At 45.4% G+C, this 14,107-nt stretch overlaps 1 protein-coding gene across 1 annotated transcript; it reads right to left on the bottom strand.

Moving 5' to 3' along the window:
- Nucleotides 1-541: 541 nt before the first annotated feature.
- LOC123053523 (galactose mutarotase) lies at nt 542-6,591 on the bottom strand. The gene is made up of 5 exons (XM_044476988.1): nt 6,244-6,591; nt 6,093-6,142; nt 2,433-2,556; nt 2,211-2,318; nt 542-1,368 (listed from the first exon to the last, which is right to left on the bottom strand). Exons 1-5 carry the CDS (start codon nt 6,431-6,433, stop codon nt 725-727), a joined length of 1,116 nt encoding a protein of 371 aa, XP_044332923.1. The 5' UTR covers nt 6,434-6,591; the 3' UTR covers nt 542-724.
- Nucleotides 6,592-14,107: the final 7,516 nt, after the last annotated feature.

Raw genomic sequence — 14,107 nt, 5'->3', positions numbered from 1 at the left:
CCTGGCAGTTGGGCTGGCCCATGGAGCGGGGGCGCGTGGGCGCTGCCTCCCTTAGCTGGCGCCGAAGGCGCTGAGGAGGAGGTCTCCGGACGAAATGAGTCGCCCAGTTGAAGTTGCTCTAAGCTTCCCAATTGGTTACTGCGCGTGGACTGGCCCATGGAGCGGGGCGTGTGGACGCTGCCTCCCTTAGCTGGCGCCGAAGGCGCTGAGGAGGAGGTCCACGGACGAAATAAGTTGCCCGGTTGAAGTTGCTCTAAGCTTCCCAGTTGGTTACTGCACGTGGACTGGCCTATAACTGGCGTTGAGGACGGTTTGGGATATATCGACGCACCCGTACATGAGGGGCATTTCATAACTTTCTCAGTTTTCAGTGCAAAACCAGTTCTTTTGGCCGATTCCCCCATAATCTTTAGAATCGACCCTTCATTCAACTTTTCCCAGATTCTTAAACCCACACTTTTTTTACAATCCTACCTAGTTAGGATATGTGAACAGTTAGGATTATAAAAACTATGGGTATAAAATTCTGGGAGAAACTGGATGAAGAATCAATTCTTAAGATTCTGAAAGAATCGACCAAAAGAACTGGGCCTCATACCCGAGATTATTATTGCTGATCTTCCTACCAAGTACCGACACCAAAAGAGTCACAAACATCAGGAGACCGGTCACTCGACTGAAGTTGCCTAAACAGCGATACCATCCTTGGGTCGACCAGCTCTAGCTAGAAGGAGAACTTGAACACCATGTCATGCTTGTACGCCGCCTGGCCAGGCCTCACAATCTGCGACGGGAAGTCGGGGTGGTTCACGGCGTCGGGGAACCCCTGCGTCTCGAGGCACAGCGCGCCGTACTGCCCGTACACCCTGCCGCCCTTCCCCTTGACGTCCTGGAGGAAGTTGCCGGTGTAGAACTGCACGCCGGGCTGGTCCGCCCACAGCTCCAGCGCGCGCCCGGACGCGCCGTCCCGGACGGCCGCCACCTTGCGCAGCGCGCGCGCGTCCCCGTCGACCACGTAGTTGATGTCGTAGCCGTAGATGGTGCTGCCGTTGCTGCTGCCGCCCACGACCTGGCGGAGGTGCTCGCGCACGGCGGTGGGCGCCCGGAGGTCGTAGGGCGTGCCGGCCACGGGCGCCAGCTGCCCCGTCGGGATGAGCGTGGCGTCCACGGGCGTGTACTGGGACGCGAACAGCTGGACCGTGTTGCCCAGGACGTCGCCGCTGCCCTGGCCGCCCAGGTTCCAGTACGTGTGCTGCGCCAGGTTCACCGGGGTGGCCTTGTCCAGCGCCGTCGCGTTCATGCGCACGCTCAGCACGTACGGGCTCGACAGCTCGTACGTCACGTACACGTCCAGGGCCCCGGGGAAACCTGTAATTCACAGAGACAAGATTGTAACTTTCCATCTACGGACTCAATTGCACCGCACATGCACAAACGGTTTGCAACGTTTGTAGAAAAGGAAAAACATTTGGGTGCAACTTTTTTTTTTCTTTACTAGATTCTCGGCGTGCACGATGCCATTCTGCCGTCAAGATGGTCATGATCTTGGACCCGTTGTGTTGGATAGCAAAAGGGGATGGGAAAAGGAAGCACCCAACCGAGCAAGATAATCAACCATCTCAAGTGGATGATAATTGATACAGGACCACATGAACGCATCATGGTGTGGGCACTGCTACTTGATTGATGATTTTGGGCGGATATTTGCCTCGGCCAGTTATTTTTTTCCATTTTAAAAGTGGAAGAATATATTTTTTTCAGGTATTTGCATCGTTAGATGCACACCGCAAAAATTAAAAATTTGCTAGACCGTTACATTTGCTAGACCCAAGTCGATTCTTCATACCAGAAAGTACTATTTCTATTCTTAACAAACCTAGCTTGCATCCTGTGCTCTGGATCTTGTGAAATGTGAGTTTCACTGCTACTCTTCATGATGAGACCTAATTATCTATACTGTAAAAGTGTGAAATTCTAGGTTTGTTTTGGTTACTACTGTCTACTACTCCTACTACATTAGAATCATGGCTGATGTTTCAGCTCATAAATTCCCGTATGAGTACAACACACAGGGTCAGTGGTCAAATATGCAGTAGCAGTGATCCAGATTTTCTTCAGATTTGCTGAATAGTACGTACTACTTGGAAAGTGACCGATACTTGAAGATCTGGAAAACAAAGAAGTACAAATTTAGACTAAATAATCGTTACCTTGTTCTCCGTCGAAGCTATGGTAGTACAGTGTGATGTGTGGGGAGTCACCCCCACTAACATATTCCTTCACCGTCCATATAACTTTGCTGAAGCCCCTATGGCCACCTGAGCAAGAGCAAGATAAATAAATAACTTGATTGTCCGTATATATACCTACCATGAGTTTGTTTCACAGAATGACATAGATATCTAAACTGTGGAGCATAAATAGTTAAATACCATGAAGTGCGTTCTTGCCATCGTTGGCATATAGGTGGTAGACTTTTCCATCGAGCACGAAGCGCGCCTTGGCAACCCTGTTGGCTACTCGTCCAACAAGCGCTCCAAAGTAACTGGATCCGTTCTGAATGGCAAGATTCGTCACAAAACCAGTCAAGCAAGGTGTTAAGATTTACCCTTTGAGTTTGAGGAGATAATTGACTACAATTAATCACTCTGAACTGTCATTCTCTGGGTTTTTCATAAAACTTTTCCTTTCCGAGATTGCATGCAGATATTTCCCCTTTGAAAACGATGGATGTAACTTTTTCAAGAACTTAGTTGGCTGGCTTCGTGTGACTAAATTGTAACCTTATTTGCCATGGAGAAGTGAAGCTTTCCCGAAAGAAACTTGATTGAAAAAACTTAAAAGAAAAACTAAAAGTGGAGGATAAGTTAATGGTGATCTAAATGGAACATAACAAAGCTTCAGGTCCAGATGGTTTTCCCGCAGAATTCTATCAGAATTTCTGGGATATAATCAAGTCTGACCTAATGGAGTTGTTTAATTGCCTTCATGCCGACAAACTTGACCTATTCAGACTTAATTTTGGTGAGATTGTCTTGTTGCCGAAGATTAAGGAGGCTGAACGGATCCAACAGTTCAGACCCATATGCCTCCTTAATGTCAGCTTCAAAATTTTCATCAAAGTGGCTACGAATAGGTTAAACTCGGTAGCTGACCATGTTGTCCGGCCATCTCAAACGGCTTTCATGCAAGGAAGAAATATACTTGATGGCGTAGTAATCCTGCATGAGACCGTCCATGAGATGCACCGAAAAAACATGAGTAGAGTAGTATTCAAGATCGACTTTGAAAAAGCCTATGACAAGGTCAAATGGTCTTTCCTCCAACGGGCCCTAAGGATGAAAGGTTTCTCCGATAAATGGCGCGAGTGAATCCATAATTTTGTAACTGGAGGTAGTGTGGCCATCAAAGTCAATGATGATGTAGGCCATTACTTTCAAACAAAAAAAGGATTACGACAGGGTGACTCCATGTCTCCAATGTTATTTAACATTGTCGCTGACATGTTGGCTATTCTGATTCAGCGCGCCAAGCAGGACAGCCAGATTGCAGGAGTAGTGCCACACCTTGTGGATGGTGGTCTCTCTATTCTGCAATATGCCGATGACACGATTCTCTTTATGGAACATGACCTGGACAAGGCTCGAAACCTTAAACTCTTGTTGTCAGTGTTTGAGCAAATGTCGGGTCTTAAAATAAACTTCCATAAAAGTGAACTTTTCTGCTTTGGAGAAGCCACTCAGGCGGCGGCCGAATATGCTGACCTGTTTGGTTGCGCACATGGCCAATTCCCGATTAAATATTTGGGAATACCGATTCATTATCGGCGTCTCACCATTGCGGAGTGGAAGCATGTAGAGGAGCGGTTAGAGAAACGATTGAGTAGTTGGAAAGGCAAATTGCTCTCAGTTGGAGGACGGCTGGTTTTGATTAACTTTGTCCTCACAAATATGGTTCTCTATATGCTTTCTTTTTTCCAACTCCCAAAAGGGGTCTTGCAAAGACTGGACTATTTTAGATCCAGATTCTTTTGGCAAGGAGATGGTGAAAAGAAAAAATATAGACTGGCCAAATGGAGTGTGGTTTGTAGGCCGAAAGACCAAGGTGGCCTTGGAATTCATGACTTGCAAATCAAGAATGAGGCCCTACTTAGTAAATGGTTGTTCAAACTTCTTACTGAGGATGGTATTTGGCAAACCATGCTGCGCAACAAGTATCTAGGCCAAAAGGCAGTGTCTCAGGCATATTGGACACCTGGCGACTCGCACTTTTGGGCTGGCCTAATGGCGGCAAAGAAACATCTCTTTCGCTTTGGGTCTTTCGCGATAAGGGACGGGTCAGAGGTTCGTTTCTGGGAAGACATCTGGCTAGGCAATGCCAGTCTTCGAGAACAATATCTAGCCCTGTACAACATTGCTCGCGAAAAGAATAAAACTATTGCGCAAGTGCTCAGTTCATCCCCACCCAATATTTCGTTTAGGCGGGATTTGATTGGCCCCCGACTTATGTCATGGCACAATCTTTTATCCCGTCTGGATTCGATTAATATTAGACAAGGCCGGGATGTGTTTCGCTGGAACCTTACTACATCAGGGTCATTCACAGTAGACTTTATGTACCGTGCACTCATGCATTCTGAGGTACCGGTGAGTAACAAGAAGAAAATCTGGAAGTCGAAGATTCCACTAAAAGTTAAAATCTTCATGTGGTATCTTCGTAGGGGAGTTGTTCTAACCAAAGACAACCTCGCACGACGCAACTGGCCAGGGAGTAAGAAGTGTTGTTTTTGTACTCGTGAAGAGACAATCAAACACCTCTTTTCCCAATGCAAGTTTGCACGTACTACGTGGTCAATCATCCAAATAGCGTCAAATTTGTATCCGCCCACAAGTGTCGCCAATATTTTTGGTCATTGGTTGGACGGTATTCCAAATAGATTCAAAACGCTAATATGGGTGGGAGCATACGCCTTACTATGGTCGCTTTGGCTATGTAGAAATGATTTGGTTTTCAATGATAAAAATGCTTCTCCTTTGCAGGTTATTTTCCGTTGTACGCACTCGCTTCGTACGTGGTCTACGCTACAACGAGTGGAGTACCAACCGCTGTTCAAGGCGGTGTGTACGCGGTTGGAGCAGGTGGCTACGGTGGTTTTTACCCAACATGGGTGGCAGCATAATCTCCGGATCGGTCCACCATCCCTTGCGACATAGGCGTAGTGTCGGCCTATAGGACTCTACTGTCGCCGATTTGTCTTTTTTTCATTCATTTTGTCAGACTTTCCGTGTTGGGCTGTGTGCATCCTAGTTATGCAGAGGCCGGGTGTTACTCATAGTGCTTTGTATCCGCTTGATGCTACATTTCGAGATAATAAAAGCGCCCTTTATCGAAAAAGTTAATGGTGATCAAGACCGGCATCACATGGTGAGGTTGTCACTTGTCCTTTGCGTGGTCATATGCTATTTTCACGGGTAACATGGCCACTGGTATAGCTCATAGAATGGCATCCAGCTAATCGCTTTACATGTTTTGTTATGTAACTTTGCCACACCGGTGTCGTGTCGTCCACGCAAGTGAGGCGTGGCCATTGCAACATAACTTGTGTGCCGATTGTTTTCTAGTACCCCTTCCTCCCAAATAAGTGACCCGGTTTTAGTTCAAGAGGGAGTGTGTCTTAACAGCTGGACCATAACTTGTGGAAATTTTTAACTCGTATACTGAAGCCGGCGCTACGGATTCTAAATGAATTGATGGGCTTGATATGTGAAATCGGAGTGACTTGACAGCTGACAGCAATTTATGGGATGTTTCAATCACCAATTAACTCCCCTGCCGTTTCGAAATGCAAAAAAAAAAAATCTCTAATTAAGCTGACTATATCTTCTTTCCTAGATAGAAAAATGTACTCCGTATCGTCTGTACGTTACGCTGTTCTACAATCTACATCAATCTAGGATGCGAAAACTGAAGAATTCACAAGTTGTGGCAGAGGCAGAGTAGACAGTGCTCTCCAGAAAACAGAGTAGAGATGCATAATAATCACTAAAGAAGAGTGGGCTTATGGATGAGGACGATCGAGTCTGTGAACTTACAACATATTCAGCGATGGTGTCATAGCCAAGGACGACATCGCCCAAATTCCCTGACAGAGAGAAAGAAAAGCTCAGACATAGTTCCTAATGGCGGTCACAAAAGCATCGCAAGATCCAAGAACATGAACCAAAGGGAAATCCCAAGACACACCTTTGGAATCCGGAAAGACGACGGACGTGACGGTGGCGCCCCAGTTGGTCACCTTGGCAGAGAAATCTCCCTTCCTGAGCTCGTAGACGCCGACCATCTTCCTCCCCGCCGCATTGGCGCCGGGGGCCAAGGACGCGAGGCACAGCGCCGCGAGAAGAGGAAGAAGAAGCAGCAGCGGTGCTCTGGCCATCGCAGCAAGCTGCGAGAGGAAGACGAAGAGAGGAGGGGTGGGCTACTGGGTGGGTGTGCAGACCAGTTGCTCGGGGAGACTGGATGGGTCGTGGGCGGATATGTGGTCAGAGTGTCAGACATATAAAGCGCAGCGCATGGATGTGATGGTGGCGTGGTGACAAATCTGAAGTGTCTGTTTCCCCCTCGGTTTCTGCTCCCGAGGCCCCGTAGAAATGTCACGGCTTTGTCTTTGTCCTGTGCTCCGCGTGCGTCCCCTGGCGAGACTCGCTCCTCTCGCCGTGCCCGTCCAGCGCTGGTGTGTGAACGGCGAGCCGGAATATTTGGATGCTCTCCTTCCTCTATGATTACCGACGATTTGGCACTTGAACGTGTACACTGACCGGCATCGTGTTTGTTTGTTGCATACGCAGAGTGGTGCACGTTACGTTACGACGGTGGGATTATTGATGCGGAGAGCAAGGAGAAGCATCGTCGCGAACGGGTCGTGCGATCGCATCCGCTGGCTGCAGCGCCGTGAGGCAGGGGTGATAATCTGCCCGCGACGTCTGCCTCGGGGGAGAACGGATTTCTCACTTGAGAGTGATACGGTGCAGCGTCTTCTCGGGCAAGATTCGCCTCCGATAAGCGCCTCAAGTAGTTTTTCTTTAAACGAGGCAATGCGCCTCAAGTAGTACGTTTGTCTCTTTGGTAACGTAGCAGCAGCGAGTCCCCAAGCAGGCGTTTGGTAGCCGGTATTCCCCTAAATCACGACCGTTCAATGTAAATTGACATGTTTGATAGCATGTGTTTAATATTTGCTCTGCATAGTATGAATCTTAAAACATCCCCAACCACACCTGCTAGGAACGGTCGAATCGGCCATCTTCTCTCAAACAGACTCGGGCGATGCAGGGGAGGGGAACGCGGCGCCGAGCCCATGCGAGCAGCGAAATGGCATGAGCTCGCGCGCATCCCCCAGAAGCGGCGAAGGAATTGGGCCAGCTCTGGCCGAATCGGTCGCTATATAGCCAACTTTGGCTCACCGTAAAAAAAACCGTCACCATTCCCTCGTCCCTCGAGCACTTCGTCCCGCGCGGATTTCGTCACAGACGAACGGATAAGCAACGCGTCTTCTCCGCCTGGCGGTAGACGACAATGACGGTTGTCTTCCTCCTCTTCTTCGACATGGTCCGTGCCTCCACCCAGCTTCATCGATGGCGTTCGATCATTCCCTCCTCCCTACTCGTTCTAACTTAGATCTGTGAGCATGTGGATAGCATTGTAGACTTTCAGTACGTGAGAATGTGATGTTGTGGTAGCCAGTGTTGATGGATTGGTAGCATGCTAGGTTTTTCTTGAGGCTTTGATGATATTCATGTCGTTTTTCATGTCGGCAAGGATGATATTATGGTAGATGTGGTACTAACTATGAATCAAAGCATGTGTAGTATTGATGTGGAGCATCCTACGGACATCACTATGTCAAGAGTCCGTTTGGCAAGTGACACGTGCGACATCTACTTCACATACATAAAGGTTAATCATCTCCTTTACACGTGTTCACTTGACCCCTTCGAGGATGGTATACTACTTGACACTTCTCCCGTTTGCATGCATAAGTATTGTCGGAACTTCATGGATGTCGAGGAGGAGTGCGAGCGCAAGTGTACGTCTACACCATCCGCGAGGGAGGCATGGAAGAGAAGACGGAAGAAAGGAGAAGAAGAAGACGGAGCGGCTGCTGGAGCCAGGCCGGACGTCCGGACCGCCGTCCGGATCATCCGGACCCTCCCCCGGATCGTCCGGATAACTGCGCCGAAGACACCCGAAGGCTTCACTTGAAGCCGGATCATCCGGGACTCCGTCTGGATCATCCGGATCCCCGATGCCCAGATCCACCAGGCCCCTGCCCGGATCGCAAGTCAGAGAGCCTGTGAAACCTCTACGTGAAGCCGGACCATCCGAATGAAGACCTGGATCATCCGGACATGCCCAGATCATCCGGACCCCCATCCAGATCATCCGGCCTTGCCTGCGTGCATGTCTCCGGGCCGAGGCCCATGTACCCATTCGCCCACCTAACTTACCCCTTCGCCCCTTAGACTATAAATAGACCTCCTCCTCCTCATTTTTAGGGTTAGCAAATATGATAGCTCATTTGTATGTGAGCTTTGCTCCTACCTCCTCCTCTTGAGAGAGAGAGACTACCACTCCCATGGAGTTCAGGACCTCCATGTGAGCATGTGAGAAGATCCTACGGGATTCAAGACCCCTCACGGGAAGACCCCTCGAGACCTCCTCTTGCAGATGAACTTTATCTTGTATCTTTCCCTTTGTTGTTCATGTACCTTGTGGATCTTGTGTGTTTGATTGTCTAGTGGATGTGAGATTGAACTTGTCTTGAGTGTTCCTCTCGTTTTCCCTCGTGTTCTTCTTGTTCTTCGCGGGATCCCCTCCATTTCGTGAAAGATCGGGCATCTAGGGTTCTATCCTACATCATCTTGGATCAGAGCAAGGTTGATCACGAATTTGGAGCCCCTACCCCTCTTTTTCTAGTCTTGTTTTACTTGATTTCGTCCTAAATTCGAAAATCCCCACCAAAATTAGCCCCAATTTTTTTTGTGATTTGTTGGTTTTGATGATGTTTTGTTGATTTTGATCCATGGATTTGCTTGACTTCGAGTGGATCTAGCATCTTCCCAGGTTTCTCCACCTTCCATCCACAAAATCTCCTCAATTTTGCCCCGGAAATCATCCATTTCCGCCCAAAAATTCGTCCCCGAGAGGAAATCCCGAGCAGTTTGACCTGCCCGGATCATCCGGAAGTACTCCCGGATCATCCGGATCCACCTGGATCAGCTGGACCATCTCCCGGATGTCTGGACAGCCCACACGACAGAAATCCGGTAGACGAACCCGGATCATCCGGACCTACTCCCGGATGTCCGGTTAACCCTGAAACTGAGAGGGCTGAATTCTTATTTCGGCCATAACTAATTCATCCGAAGTCCGATTTCGATGTTCTTTAGCTCGTTTTGAAGCTATTGACATCCCTCATCCGACAAAAATACCACCATCATCATTTGACTCCATCATATTTTCTGAAATTTGGCAAGTTAGCCTAGGCCCTCCACCATATCATCCGCATTACCACCACCGACTTCCGTAACCTAACCCATTTTGATCCCCATTGCATATGTGGTTGTTTGAGTTGTGATTTGAGCCTCCTAAGGTGTTTCGGCTACTTAGGGATGGTTGCTTCTTCATCAACCACCACCACCACTTCCGCATAGGCTTGCCCACCATACACTTCCGCCACCTCAATTTAACCCAATTTTGTTTGAGCTTGTTCGAGTTGTGGTTTGTGTCTCCTAAGGTGTTTCGCCTACTTAGGGACGGTGACTTCAACTCCGACACCGTGTATAGTCCACCACCATAACCTCCACTTCCGCCTTGCGTACTCCAAAACCAATCATTGCATTTCCACAATCCCATTGAGCTTCCACAAAACCACCACCGCATTCCGCTACCACCATTTCACATTTGACGTTTGAGATTTTGAGTTGTGGTTTTTCCATTTCCTAAGGTGTTTCGGCTAATTAGGAACGGTTCGACATCGAGAACACCACCACTCATCATCGCCATGAGGTCGTCATCGACATTGACCACTTCATCATTATCCGTCCTTATGTACACTCGACAAACCATTGACGGTAACCTCGACGACACCATTATATATTCCCCTTGCAATTGCATTGATAACCCCTAGCCCATTTTGCGTCATGATACGTCTCCAACGTATCTATAATTTTTTACTGTTCCATGCTATTATATATTCTGTTTTGGATGTTTAATGAGCTTTATTATGCACTTTAATATTATTTTTGGGACTAACCTACTAATCCAAGGCCCAGTGCAAACTGCTTTTTTTGCCTATTTCAGTGTTTCGCAGAAAAAGAATATCAAACGGAATCCAAACGGAATGAAACCTTGGGGAGAGTTATTTTTGGAACAAATGTGATCCAGGGGACTTGGAGTGGACGTCAAGAAACGAACGAGGAGGCCACGAGGCAGGGAGGCGCGCTTGCCCCCTGGGTGCGCCCCCCACCCTCGTGGGCCCCTCATAGCTCCACCGACCTACTTCTTCCTCCTATATATATCCATATACCCCGAAAACATACGAGAGCACCACGAAACCCTATTTCCACCGCCGCAACCTTCTGTACCCGTGAGATCCCATCTTGGGGTCTTTTTCGGCGCTCCATCGGAGGGGGAATCGGTCACGGAGGGCTTCTACATCAACACCATACCCTCTCCAATGATGTGTGAGTAGTTAACTCAGAGCTTCGTGTCCATAGTTATTAGCTACATGGCTTCTTCTCTCTCTTTGGATCTCAATACAAAGTTCTCCTCAATCTTCTTGGATCTATTCGATGTAACTCTTTTTGCGGTGTGTTTGTCGAGATTCGATGAATTGTGGGTTTATGATCAAGATTATCTATGAACAATATTTGAATCTCCTCTGAATTCTTTTATGTATGATTGGTTATCTTTGCAAGTCTCTTCGAATTATTAGTTTGGTTTGGCCTACTAGATTGATCTTTCTTGCAATGGGAGAAGTGCTTAGCTTTGGGTTCAATCATGCGGTGCTCAATCCCAGTGACAGAAGGGGAAACGACACATATTGTATTGTTGTCATCGAGGATAAAAAAGATGGGGTTTATATCATATCGCTTGAGTTTATCCCTCTACATCATGTCATCTTGCTTAATGCGTTACTCTGTTCTTATGAACTTAATACTCTAGATGCATGTTGGATAGCGGTCGATGTGTGGAGTAATAGTAGTAGATGCAGTCAGGAGTCGGTCTACTTGTCGCGGACGTGATGCCTATATACATGATCATGCCTAGATATTCTCATAACTATGCACTTTTCTATCAATTGCTCGACAGTAATTCGTTCACCCACCGTAATACTTATGCTATCTTCAGAGAAGCCACTAGTGAAACCTATGGCCCCCGGGTCTATTTTCCATCATATACGTTTCCAATCTATTTTACTTTGCAATCTTTACTCTCAATCTTTATCATAAAAATACCAAAAATATTATCTTATCATCTCTATCAGATCTCACTTTTGCAAGTGGTCGTGAAGGGATTGACAACCCCTTTATCGCGTTGGTTGCAAGGTTCTTATTTGTTTGTGTAGGTACGAGGGACTTGCGTGTAGCCTCCTACTGGATTGATACCTTGGTTTTAAAAAACTGAGGGAAATACTTACGCTACTTTATTGCATCACCCTTTCCCCTTCAAGGGAAAACCAACGCATGCTCAAGAGGTAGCAAGAAGGATTTCTGGCGCCGTTGCCGGGGAGTCTACGCACAAGTCAAGACATACCAAGTACCCATCACAAACTATTATCCCTCGCATTACATTATTTGCCATTTGCCTCTCGTTTTCCTATCACCCACTTCACCCTTGCCGTTTTATTCGCCCTCTCTTTCCGTTCGCCTCTTTTTCGTTTGCTTCTTGTTTGCTTGTGTGTTGGATCGCTTGCTTGTCACGATGGCTCAAGATAATACTAAATTGTGTGACTTTGCCAATACCAACAATAATGATTTTCTTAGCACTCCGATCGCTCCTCTTACCGATGCTGAATCTTGTGAAATTAATGTTGCTTTGCTGAATCTTGTCATGAAAGATCAATTCGCCGGCCTTTCTAGTGAGGATGCCGCTACTCATCTAAATAGCTTTGTTGATTTGTGTGATATGCAAAAGAAGAAAGATGTGAACAATGATATTGTTAAATTGAAGCTATTCCCTTTTTCGCTTAGAGATCGTGCTAAAACTTGGTTTTCGTCTTTGCCTAAAAATAGTATTGATTCATGGAATAAGTGCAAAGATGCTTTTATCTCTAAGTATTTTCCTCCCACTAAGATCATCTCTGTTAGAAACGATATTATGAATTTTAAGCAACTTGATCATGAGCATGTTGCACAATCTTGGGAGAGGATGAAATTGATGATACGTAATTGCCCTACACATGGATTAAATTTATGGATGATCATACAAATTTTTTATGCCGGATTGAATTTTGCTTCTAGAAATCTTTTAGATTCGGCCGAGGGAGGCACTTTTATGGAAATTACTTTAGGAGAAGCTACTAAACTCCTAGATAATATTATGGTTAATTATTCTCAATGGCACACCGAAAGATCTACTAGTAAAAAGGTTCATGTGATAGAAGAGATTAATGTTTTGAGTAGAAAAATGGATGAACTTATGAAATTGTTTGCTAATAAGAGTGTTTCTTCTGATCCCAATGATATGCCTTTGTCTACTTTGATTGAGAATAATAGTGAATCTATGGATGTGAATTTTGTTGGTAGGAACAATTTTGGTAACAACGCTTATAGAGGAAACTTTAATCCTAGGCCGTATCCTAGTAATTCCTCTAATAATTATGGTAATTCCTACAACAACTCTTATGGAAATTTTAATAAGATGCCCTCTCATTTTGAGAATAGTGTCAAAGAATTTATGATTTCTCAAAAGAATTTCAATGCTTTGCTTGAAGAAAAATTGCCTAAGATTGATGAGTTGGCTAGGAACGTGGATAGAATTTCTCTTGATGTTGATTCTTTGAAACTTAGATCTATTACTCCTAAGCATGATATCAATGAGTCTCTCAAAGCTATGAGAATTTCCATTGATGAGTGCAAAGAAAGAACCGCTAGGATGCGTGTTAAAAAAGATTTCTTTATGAAAACACGTTCTTCTAGTTTTCATGATAATAAGGATGAAGATCTAAAAGTAATTGATGTATCTCCTATTAAATCTTTATTTTGCAATATGAATCTTGATAATGATGGGACTGGAGATGAGTCAACTTTAGTTAAAAGGCGTCCCAATGATTCGGAGTTTTTTGATCTTGATGCAAAAATTGGTCAAAGTAGGATTAAAGAGGTCAAAACTTTACATAGCAATGAACCCACTATTTTGGATTTCAAGGAATTTAATTATTATAGTTGTTCTTTGATAGATTGTATTTCCTTGTTGCAATCCGTGCTAAATTCTCCGCATGCTTATAGTCAAAATAAGGCTTTTACCAAATATATAGTTGATGCTTTAATGCAATCCTATGAAGAAAAGCTTGAATTAGAAGTTTCTATCCCTAGAAAACTTTATGATGAGTGGGAACCTACTATTAAAATTAAAATTAAAGATCATGAATGCTATGCTTTGTGTGATTTGGGTGCTAGTGTTTCCACGATTCCAAAAACTTTGTGTGATATGTTAGGTTTCCGTGAATTTGACAATTGTTCTTTAAACTTGCACCTCACGGATTCCACCATTAAGAAACCTATGGGAAGGATTAATGATGTTATTATTGTTGCAAATAGGAATTATGTGCCCGTAGATTTCATTGTTCTTGATATATATTGCAATCATTCATGTCCTATTATTCTTGGTAGACCTTGCCTTAGAACGATTGGTGCAATTATTGATATGAAAGAAGGAAATATTAGATTCCAATTTCCATTAAGGAAAGGCATGGAACACTTTCCTAGAAAGAAAATAAAATTACCTTATGAATCTATTATGAGAGCCACTTATGGATTGCATACCAAAGATGATGATACCTAGATCTATCCTTGCCTTTATGCCTAGCTAGGGGCGTTAAACGATAGCG

This window comes from Triticum aestivum, chromosome 2D (assembly GCF_018294505.1).
Source record: "Triticum aestivum cultivar Chinese Spring chromosome 2D, IWGSC CS RefSeq v2.1, whole genome shotgun sequence".
NCBI classification, from domain to species: Eukaryota; Viridiplantae; Streptophyta; class Magnoliopsida; order Poales; family Poaceae; genus Triticum; species Triticum aestivum.
The sequence above is the reverse complement of the archived record's forward strand: the minus strand, read 5'-3'. Positions and strand labels throughout refer to the sequence as shown.